At 35.9% G+C, this 11,560-nt stretch overlaps 1 protein-coding gene across 2 annotated transcripts; it reads right to left on the bottom strand.

The window, feature by feature from the left end:
* Positions 1 to 652: 652 nt before the first annotated feature.
* Positions 653 to 11,147, bottom strand: LOC132294490 (phytochrome A1). 2 transcript variants are annotated; one of them, XM_059792368.1, is made up of 5 exons: positions 10,217 to 11,147; positions 6,687 to 8,753; positions 3,199 to 4,015; positions 1,510 to 1,800; positions 653 to 1,065 (listed from the first exon to the last, which is right to left on the bottom strand). In XM_059792368.1, the coding sequence occupies exons 2-5, from the start codon at positions 8,740 to 8,742 to the stop codon at positions 855 to 857; spliced, it is 3,375 nt and encodes a 1,124-aa protein (XP_059648351.1). In that variant the 5' UTR covers positions 8,743 to 8,753; positions 10,217 to 11,147; the 3' UTR covers positions 653 to 854. The 2 variants fall into 2 exon arrangements, with proteins under 2 accessions (XP_059648351.1, XP_059648350.1); XM_059792367.1 differs by having other exon boundaries at positions 10,193 to 11,146.
* Positions 11,148 to 11,560: the final 413 nt, after the last annotated feature.

Here is an 11,560-nt window from a genome sequence, read left to right as displayed (position 1 = left end):
AATGCCGGAGTTCCGACAGCTCCGGAAGGCTGTTTGCATGAGCCGATCCGGTATCATGCCAAACACTTATTTAGCCACTCATGTCATTATTAGACTGAATAAAAAGTTTCATTACAGTAGTCAAATGTCTGTCTTCTCATTATTATTGGACTGAATAAAAAGTTTCATTACAATAGTCATATGTCTGTCTTCTCATTATTATTGGACTGAATAAAAAGTTTCATGGGCTTCATTACAATATTCATATGTTTTTTACTTCTCATTCTTTCCTATAAACTGAGGGATCAAAAGAAAGCCCAGGCTCAACTTGACCATAAGCAAGACAAATTTAGGGAAAGAAAGATGTATACAGAGGGAGAAAAAAGGACGGTGAGGGAGAGTGTGGTGTGAGAAAACTGGTTTGAGACTTTGATGGGAATGGTGGGCCAAAGACTATGATCCAGTAAAAGATGATGATACACCAATTTACTTTAATCCAAGTCCTCTAAACATCTATTCAGATTTTCACTATAGGAAACAAAGGAACCAAAAGAACATCGGCTGAGGAACTTAAAAGTCCCCAGGTACTGAGAAGCATATAGATCAACCAGCCATCACTAACTTCATCTGCATGCAAGTTATATGAGTGAAATATTGCTCAACAAGAACAACAAAAACCGAACAAATCAGAGATGGTCATTGGAATTGAGATAAAAAAAATATCCATATGATGAAAACAAAACAACAACAACAACAACAACAACAACATGCTGAAATGGCCGAATGACAAAATGAGTAGAGAGGTAAACTTGCAGCCCTACAACACTGTACAGAGAAGCTCACGAGTCAGTGCATCATTTTCCTTTGGTAATCATTCAGGGCCTGGACTTATTGGTTGCAGCAAGTTCAACAGATACGATGAAAGTTGATTTGCCCGCTTCCCTCAAATACTGAACATCTCCATTCATGAGCTTCACCAGTTTTCGGCTGATAAGCAGGCTGATACCCTCCTCGTCCGTATCTCCATCACTTCCGAACATTTGGCTCAACAATTCTTCCGGTACCCCACCTCCTGCATGTGTAATCCTGCATCCAAGAATATAAGACAACAATTGATTATTTTGACCAAGTTTTCAATAAAACAGTACATGAGAAGGTGAAACTATGTCAATCAAATTAGATGGCTACAGCGATAAACGAATTTCATTGTTTGAAAATCTAAGCCAAAACATCCTAGACACTCGGTCTACACATTCCAAACACTTGCTCAACATAAGGCTTATATAACACAAGGACATTAAAAAATAACTAGGTCCAACAATATGATCACACCCTAAAGTGTCCATTTTTTCTTTTATTATTTAAGAAAATCGGGCATTTATACATATAATTACCACAAGTCAAGCATGCAATAAGCACATATAATATAATAATCTTAACGATATTTCCATAGTTTCACCTTCTAAATGTAACTCTTAGTATAAAAATCAAACATCAATTAATGTCCTTAAAGCCCATTTTTGCTAGTACCTGAATTCTGCATGTGCAAGCTGAACTGATTCTCCCAAATGATCTTTGGCCAGACTAGCCGCAATGCCAAGCTGACCTCCATTAGACATGTAATTAACCGATATCAGTAAGAAATCAGCTAGGACCTGTTGAAGCCTCAGACTGTCTCCATATAAGGTTTCAGACATGATCTCTTCTGCCATATCATTGACTATTTGGATACCCTTTCCATTGCTCCTTGTCATAACTTGACTAATGGAGGCACCAACAACTTCTTGCAGCGTAAACTCAACCATTTCCAGATCCAAGTACCTGTCAAAAATTGGGAAAAAAAAAAAATGCTAAGTTCACAACATATCACATAAGATTCACTGAACAGAATCATTCTACTCCTATCTTTTATTTTTTTATTTTTTATTTTATTTTATTTTATTTTTCTTTTTTATCAATTTATAAATCTGAAACTTTTCCCCATATATATGTGCATAACTATTACCAAACAAACACCATGTAAGTGTCCTTTAACATTCTTAGTAAAACTGAATAACACTTCATATGAATTATATAACTACCCTGTGCAAACATGATAAATTATGAGAAGGTGAGGATACTATTAGCCCCAAGATTAACATTCATGCTTTTCATACACTGCTCAATTTGCTCAGGTTACATTTGGTAATATTCCCCATATCATTTCCTAAATTTGTTATTCACTTCATTTCTACCTTAGTTTAATAGGGATAAGAGTTGAATCATTAAATGATAGAGAATTGTCAACTCAATGGGCCTTTCTCTTGTTTTGTTCAAACACTTCTTCTTTCTAGTTTTCTTATGTTTTTCTTGGTTTACTTTGGTTCCATAGATATCTCAATCCATATATGCCTTCTATAATGCCACAACATTCTGTTTTAGGTTTTTATTTCATTATTTTTTGGTCAACTTTTGCATTATATCATACATAGAATAAGATTTCAGTTTTTTATACTTAATATGTGAAAACATTAAACTATTGTAATTTTGACAACATGTTTTGAGGGTGACGAGGAGAGAACTGTAGGATTCAGTCTACATGAATGCAAAAGAGACATTTGGTTCCTTCCCATATCATAACTTAATTCCAAATTGTAATCTTCAATAAAGTTGAAGACCAGACCTCTAATTGGGGTTAAATATTTATTAGGTTTCTTAAGTGTCCTATAATTAAGTGGCGACTCTAGCTTTAAAGTTGAAAGTAGATCAAAACCCGACGTCCACAATCACATAATAGTGATAGAAATTACAGGACTCCATTGTCTACCAGAAGCAGAAATAACAAATGCTGGGGAGCACTACTCCAGCAAGAAAAAGCCCACTATATTTAAGCCAAAGGATCTCTTCTAGAAACTAAAATCTTCTAGATGACAAACTACCTGATTTGTAAAAAATAATTAATGAACTCGTTTAACATTGACTCCAGCCTCTATAGCAAATCCATTTCCATAATCAGAATGAAAGCTGGAGCCAAGAAATCAGGTGGGTAATGTTTGATGGATTTTAATTCAAATCAAACTTGAATAATTATTCTATTAGGAGAACATATATTACATATAGAAGGAATTTTAGGAAAAAAACCACGATAATTTGAGAAAACTTAAACAATGCAAGAAATGAAATTGCTTAACGATAACCAATTGGGTAATGAATCATTGAAGTGCATTGTACTATACATACCCGTCAATGATGCTATCAAGGTCTACATCATCAAGAATTTTGTTGATCTGACGTTGGCACTGGGCACTAGTATGCAGAAGCTGTTTCTGTTCTTCTCCTAAGTCAGTTCCCTCCATCATCTTCCGAGAAAATATTATCCCCGAGAGAGGGTTTCTGATCTGCCGTCTTATGTAAGATAATGCTTTCAATCTCTTCAATGCTGTCTGCTCTGATAAGCGCTGAACATGAAGTGCTTGTTGCAGCTCTAGACTTGCCAGCTGCAAGAAGCAAAAAACTCCAGTGACTGCACCTTCTCCATCCAGTTTCTTGCTCACACAGAGCAGGCATTCTATGTACTTTCCATTACGTGCAAAGAAACCAAATGAAATCTTTTCAGACTCCTGACCAGTCATAGCATTGTTAAGTACAATACCAAGATTTACAAAAGCCTCTCGATTCTTGAGACGACAGTATGCTGTGTTGATCCCAAAAACCTCCCCCAAAAGCATTTTATCAATAACCTCCTCTCTATCCCATCCAGATAATTTTTTCATTGCTGCATTCCACTCAGAACACCATCCAAATTCATCGGTGCCAAATATTGGGGGAATCAACGGATTCGGGTTCTGTACAATAGCTTTGTAATCACCTTCAATCCGGGTGAATTTGTCCATGACATTCTTCTGGCCAGTAATATCTTGTGCCACAAAACACACCCCCACAACATTCTCTTGAACATCCTTGCTTGCACATGCATTTACAAGTAAGCTGATGGGACCAGAGTCACTCCTAGAACCATGTGTTTTTATCTCAAATTGAATATTTTGCTCCTCTTTGCCTGGTTAGAAGACAGGATAAGACCAAAATAAAATTAAAAGATTAGCTTATATGCATTTATAGATATCAAATAAGTACCACATCCCTTCTCTCAAGCATGGTAAGTTGAACTTTCTTCTTCCCTACGTTAAGGGTATAACTTTAAATGAAAAATAATGGCATTTGATTTTATCTTTTGATCTTTTCTTAGTCTCATGTTTCATGTGATGAACATTCACATAAATTTGGAGTAAACAGTAACTACAAAATCACATGTACACACTGATAGAAACAACATAGAGACCAACTTTTGAGAGTGAAAGGCAGATAATCAAGCTGAGAAGGATAAATCAGAAAGTTTAACAAGCTAGATTTCTTTTAAGTTATATAATTTAGTATTGTTGCTAAATCTAGGCTAGAATATTCTAGCTATAGGGTTCCACCCCTCATGACATATGCCTCACAGGCAATTGTTCAAAATGCATTGTGCAGAATGTCACCAGGTGTTTCGAGGAGGTTGATTTGGTGGGGAATAAAGAAGTGCTGACTAGGAGGGTGATGTGGGAAACTTACCAAAATATTGGGGCAAATAGACATATAGTTTCCTTATATGGTCCCATTTTCCCTGCACCTCATCTGTGATCACTTCTCTCTAGCACATATATGCACTTGAAGATAGAGAGATAGGCTGACAAAACATTGTACATAACACAAGACACAAGTCTCCATCTCATTAGCTGTCTTTCACATGTGTATAGGCATGCGTGATTTGACTATAGATACCCCTTCCATTCACAAAGCAAAAGCTCCTCCGGCATGTGTATAGGTACTTGTAAGCTAGTAGGTGAATTTGTTCTTAGAGTACTCCGGCATGAAGTAACCTCCTTAGCTAAGAAGCACAACCACTTCTATGAATGTGCCGTGGAGTCATGACACCGACACTTTGTGACACTACTTGATTCGTATCCAAAAAAAAAAAAAAGTATCCATAATTCAAATATAAATTTAATTGTATCCTACATTTAGCTAACACTAGTCACATACTCCCTGATACAACTCATATAGTACAAACACAAAGTAATAGGGGTCATATTCATCAATCCTAGAAACTAGGCAAACACATACTAAAGTATACAATTTTTTTTTAATGAATACATTATACGCGTGGCGACTACAAAGCAAGTATGCAATGAGACTACTCTACATTGGACAAGAATACAAGTGCGATGACAAAAACATAATAGGAGAGTATTTGTGGCTAGGAAGCACATACATGCCTAAAAGGTCGAAGCGTTTGTGTCAGACACGGAGACACGTTGGACGAAGCCCAATACTCATTGGACACACCAAAAAAACATATCTAAATATTTTTATTATTGGACATGCCGTGGACACACGATGGACATGCGAACACGCCTCGGATGCACGTCTAAAAGTGGACTTTTAACAAATTTCGAAAAAATATGAGTTAAAATAAAAAGTACGTGAAATTCTTTGAAAAGTTTCAATAATATGGAGGCACAACAACAACAACAACCACCAAGGCCTTTTTCCCTTACTACTTGGGATCCGCTAAAAAATAGAAAGTTATTTAAATGTAATTTATCAAGAAATTTTATTTACTTGATCCTTTTATAGTTATTTCTTGTTTGCAATCGTAGAAAATCACAAAGAGAAAATGGTAACAATCTTGCTTTCTATCGCGACCAAGCTTCTTACTAAAACGAATAATGGAAGCTCGACTTCCTGTGAACCTTCTTCTGGTCCTTCAATAAATCCTCTTTCTCTATCTTTTTCTTTTCTTTTTGTCCTCTTCTTTCTATTACAAACCCTTTCTTCATCTACAGGTTCTCTCATTTATTATCAAAAAAGAGCTTCTTTTTTTCCAACAACATCTTGGTTTTAATTTTTCTTTATTTAACTGATTTTATCTCTCCAAGTAGATTTCTTTTTCCTTTTCTTCAGAGAATCCTTGATTTTAAAATGGGTTTAGAAATTCTATTTCAACTCTCTCTCTCTCTCTCTCATTTATTTTCTTTCATTCTTTATACAACTGTAATATTTTGTCTAGCTATGAACTTGGATTACAACTACTTTTATAAAGGGAGCTTAGAAATTATGCTACAGTTTTTTTTTTTTTTTTTTTTCTCTGCTTTAATGAGAGAATTGTTGTTGTTGTTCATTAGTTATTGTGATATAAGGTTTTTGATTCCTAATTGATGAAAAGTAATATTAGTCTTATACAATAATATATTGTCACATATATTAAAATATGAATCTATTATTCGCTGTGTCACCAACATGTGGCTTGCGTCCTTGTCTTATTCTTTTAGGATTTGACGTATATCCGTGTCCATGTCATGTTGTAGCCTTGTCATGTATCCATATTTGTGCTTCTCACATATATGATACATATAATAGAATAATCTTTATGAAATATTATTTTTAGTTTCCTCTTCCGCATCATGCAATTCTTTGTATTAAAAACTCAATCAAGTTCCTGTAATTGTCTTGTCTAATAGATTTATAAAAAGAAACAAATATATATATATATATATATATATATATATATATATATATATATATATATATATTATAGAGTTTGCATCAGCTTATGCTTTTGAACACGTTAACCACTAATAAGACTAGATAATTGATAAACAAGGTGATCTAAATATTGCACAAAGACATACCTTGTATTGCCAAGTGCAACATCTTCTTGACTATGTCAGCTGATGAATCTTCCACAAGGGTTAGCAAATGCCTACCAAGTGCTTTATCAATCGGAAGACCGGTTAACTCAGCAATTTTTGTATTCCATCCATTAACCAGCCCATCTACATCAACTGCTAAGATTGGGGCTGTCGCTGTTTCAATCAAACGAACCATCTCACCTGTCACTGCTTTCAGTTCTTGCATCCCTGCAATCTTCAGGTCATTGAGCTGCTTATGGATGGCATCGGCATTTAAATCGATGGCCTCTGCATCCTTGAAAGCATTTCTCAGGATAAGCTGCAAAGAGTGGATTGCATCCATCTCATAGTCCTTCCAAGGCAAACTCCTCGTCTTAACAACTTCAAGGAAAGCTTTGAATGAGGATCTCGGATGCATCTTCCTACCATCATCCTTCTCACCTGGTTCATGCTTCGCTCCTCCCCATCGAATGTCTGCAGCAGTGTGGGACCTGAACCAGAAAAGCATGTCTTTGGAATTTATCCTCACAGCTGCCATCCCACATACTACACCACCAAGAACAAGGGCCCCAGGGTAACCTGCATCATACAAGCTATCTGTACTCAAACCGGTAGAGTCCATATGAAATTCAGAGAGCCAAGAGACTATATCTTGCAAATGGAAGTCAATCGGTGTTACTCCAAGTCTATATATCTTATTTTTGTAAAACAAAGCAGCCCCATCACATTTCACAAGATCCATTATGTTTGGGCTCTGTGACACAATACCTAGGGGTGCATCTCGCATCAACATATCACACAAGAGTGTCTGAGTACGCAAAATATTCTTCTCAATAATCTGATTTTCCAATTCTAACTCCTTACTGACATGGATGGCAAACACTTGAGCAAGAAATTCACAGGCATACCGCAGAGGGAAGGGAACAAACCTCGGAGTTGTGTTATGGCACACCACTAAACCCCAAAGCCTCTTTTTTTTTTGTGCTTGAGCAGCATCAGAGCTATCACCTGTTTCATCCTCCTCATTTACTACAACTGCCATAACAAGAGAAGCTATGGAATTCATGTTCTCCATATATAGCAAGTGGCAACTATGTGGAGCTCTGAGGGTCGAACCACACAATGTTAGATCAAATGGAAGCTTCTCATCTTGGAGCACCTTCACATTTTTTGCATTACAGTCACAGATCATACGCACCTTATTCTTCATAAATAGAAAGCGTGCAGCCTGAGGGATGTCTGTAGCTGGATAGTGCAGGCCTAGATAAGGCTCAAGGCCTGGCTTTGTAAGCTCAGACACAACCTCGCCATGATCATCATCATGAAATTTATAAGCCATCACCCTATCATATCCAGTAAGTTCAAAAACCTCCTGAACCATGGTATCACAAAGCCTTTCCATGCTTCCACTAGACAAAGTCTGCAACCGGTTAATTGCTTTGGCTGCAAGCTTGTATGATTGCAAAGCCCCAGCAGCAGTCATGGGGACCTCATAAGGCTTAACGGGCTCAAAGTCAATGATCAAGCTACCTGTTACCCTGTGGACAATGGCATAAAATGGCTTTCCAGAAGTTTTGCAATGGACTAAAATGGGATTCAGAAGAGAAACCTCCCCAAATCCCAAAGCCTTTTGCAATGCAGCAGCACTGGGGCCAGTAAAGATAGTCCTCACATCAGTTCCAATGCCAAAAACTGGATGGTCTCCAACGCTTGGAACAGCATGACTAATCATTGTTAGCATTTCAGGAGCATTCTCACTGTAGGCAATCACTTTAAAAGTTTTCTCATCTAGTGCTAACAAGCACCCAAATGGCTGGATCAGCTTGCCTTTCTGTATGTTGTGGAGGTAAGCTGTGGTTAGTTTGTCAGATCGTGGTTGTGGATCTCCGCTGACTGCTTCGGTAAGACGCACTGAGCTCGAGTAGTCAAAGGAGCTCCCCGACTCCTCAAAATCTGCATGGAGCTTTGCATCTACATTGGTCTGTGCAATAACTATAGAACTGTGTCTTGATCGGCCAGAAGTGCTGGAAGACTGGTTAGGTCTCGAGGATGACATTTTAACCCAAACTGGATAAGAGAAAAGGAAAAAAAAAAATTAAGACAATATTTATACCCCAAATCCCATTTCAAAAATAAAAATAAATAAAGAAGAACCACTTCAAGTTTTTCCAGAGTCTATTCTTTAAAAATTATTGTTGGCCTTAGTTTCTTATAGTCATCATAATCATTCATGGAATTCAATTTGAATATGCTTTACATGATACTGAAAACATCAAATTTGTTAGAAGTCTACCAAGATCACAAAACTCCAACAGGAAATTTAACCAAGTCTATCCAATATAAGCTACTTCTATTGTTCGACACTAGAATATAACAATACATCAACTGCGATAATAAAATGTTATGTGAACAAATCAACAGAAAAAGCAACATAGATAGGTAATCTGTACCAAAGAATACACAACCCTCTTGTAACCACAATGATAATGAAGCATCATTTTCTCTTAAGCTCCGATTGCAAACTATCTTTGTTGTAAAATATTTTTAACATAAAACCATTTACATGGAAAGTTTTATTTTTAAATTTTATCAATTGCATATGTCATATTTAACATGCTTCTAAGTTCTATCTTGAAATTTGCTGTTTAGTTGAGATATTTGATCTAACAGTTGGTGTACAAACTAGAAGTACAGAGGATGAATTCAACACAAAAGGGTAACAAAACAAAATCAAACTGCATATTGTGTACAAATACATACACGTGTGTATATGGAGAGGATTGAAAAATGAAGTAGCTAGATGAAATGTTTGACACACATACAAACATTGGCCACCATCTAGCAGTCCATAATTTAAAAACAACAAACAAATCAACCTAAATTAAAATTTTCTATACACACATTTATATATATAGAGATAGAGATGACTGAGGATATTCCATATACGCGTATTTATTTGAAAAAGAAAAAAGGAAAAAAAATAGAAAAAAGAAAAGACTAAACAGGGTTATGATTTATATATGTGTATAGAGAGAGAGAGAGGAGTGAGGATATCTAAATTGAGACAGGACTAAGAAATGAAGTTGTTAGAGAGACTATTGTACTCTCCCAAACACGGGGAAAGGAGGAAAATAATTATCAAAAAATATCTTTAGAAAATATCTTCCAAGTCAAATTTATTCAGTTGATATACTAATAAGCCACAAAAGAAGAACATTTTCAACTATGATATAAAATTAACCACTTATTTATGATATTAAGAAAACAAAACTGGTATAAAAAAAATTTTTAAAAAAATTACAGTATACAAACACAGCCTTAATCAAATTTATTCCGTTGATATGGTAATAATAAGCCACAAAAGAGCAACATTTTCACCTATCAGATGAAATTAACCACTACTTCATGATATTACGAAAACAAAACTTGTATAAAAAAAACCCAAAAAAAAAAAAAATGGAAAGTAAATTAAAAGAGAAAAATGCCAGAAATGAAGAACTTCTCACAGTGAAAGAGATTGAAGCTCTGACCCTTTTCAGCTGAAGAGGCCAAACCCACCAAACTCAAATCAAATCTTGTGCTAGTGATGCTGAGACTACTTGAAGAACTCGAAAAACAGGACAGTCAAGTTGGCCACTAGAAAGCAATTCCACCATAGATAACCTCAATTCCAATTTTCCCAAAACCTCGATCACCGAATCCTTCTCACCAACACTCGAAGCAAGAAAAGGGACCACACCAACAGTACTCTCTACTCATGAGCATACCCTTATAAAGTTATTGATCATTCTCCAAGATTATATATATATATAATATATGGAGATAGAGGGGTAGGGGAAGAAAACTGGGGACTAAGAAGAAGGCAATCCAGAGTGGTGGTTTTGTTTCCAAACATAGCTAATGTAGGCAGTTGATCCCACTAAAAATAGCATAAACTGGGATTTCGATTCGCTGTCACAAAAGGGTAAAAATATAATTATACATAACATAGTCAGTTTGGATTAAAAAATTGGAAAGTGGGTTCTGTTCTTATCCTCATATAGATATATAATTCTATATATAGATAAATGTCTATATTATTGAGCAGAGCACCCATATGGGGGGTATGTAACAGGGCAGCGTTTGGAGATCGTAAGGGGGCGGAGGTGGAAAGCCCCATACGATACGTAGAATACAAACAGAGGTGAGGGTTATGGAATTCACGTGCCCTCCACCATCTGTGTCAGAAAATCGCAGATGAAACCAATCCACTGTGTGGGTCAGATTCCCGATTAGCCGGCATCCCCACTCAGATTGCCCATACATCTCCTATGCTTTTCCTTTTTTTTAGTTGTGTGTGTTTAATTTGGATCAACAATAAGATAAACAAGAGTTTAGTATTGAAGATTACTTGTTAGGTTATAACTTATAAATTTTCAAATTCGAGGTCAAAATCAAGACTGCCGAGGAAAGAAATCGACTAAATTAAGATAATATTTAATAAAGTAGTATTATATGTTTGCTTTAGACTCCCATCCCATGTGAATTGAGTAGGCCTTTTCCCATTACGGATATCTACTCTAATATGTAATTTTAAAAATTATTCTAATGAGTTACTCAATTCACTTGTAGCGAACTTGTGCACGGGTCTTGAGATGCACAGTCTTATAAGTGGAACAAATAAATAAAATCTTTGAACTCAAAACGAATAATACCTTACCGAACAAAGTTTGGCAAATAAGTTCCAACCCTATTCATTTGCTTGGACTCAGATTTTTGATTAATAACAAATTCAATTCCAATGTGATTGTAAACCAACTTGATTCATTTGTAGCCACATGTATGAGATGAAATACCTAATTCTTTCGATGACAGTCCAATTTTGGGATAAGTTT

The sequence above is a fragment of the Cornus florida genome, unplaced genomic scaffold (assembly GCF_030987335.1).
Source record: "Cornus florida cultivar Cherokee Brave unplaced genomic scaffold, ASM3098733v1 CherokeeBrave_3.0.0_Hap2_Chr02, whole genome shotgun sequence".
Taxonomy (NCBI): Eukaryota; Viridiplantae; Streptophyta; class Magnoliopsida; order Cornales; family Cornaceae; genus Cornus; species Cornus florida.
This window is presented reverse-complemented; position numbering and strand designations above follow the sequence as displayed.

What these genes read in the sequence shown, in the direction of transcription:
- LOC132294490 (XM_059792368.1), bottom strand. Translation starts at nt 8,742, where the DNA reads ATGTCATCCTCGAGACCTAACCAGTCTTCCAGCACTTCTGGCCGATCA. An exon ending in GTTGCACTTGGCAATACAAG is followed by an intron (nt 4,016 to 6,686) that starts GTATGTCTTTGT and finishes TCTTCTAACCAG; the next exon opens with GCAAAGAGGAGCAAAATATT. An exon ending in CTTGCACATGCAGAATTCAG is followed by an intron (nt 1,066 to 1,509) that starts GTACTAGCAAAA and finishes TCTTGGATGCAG; the next exon opens with GATTACACATGCAGGAGGTG.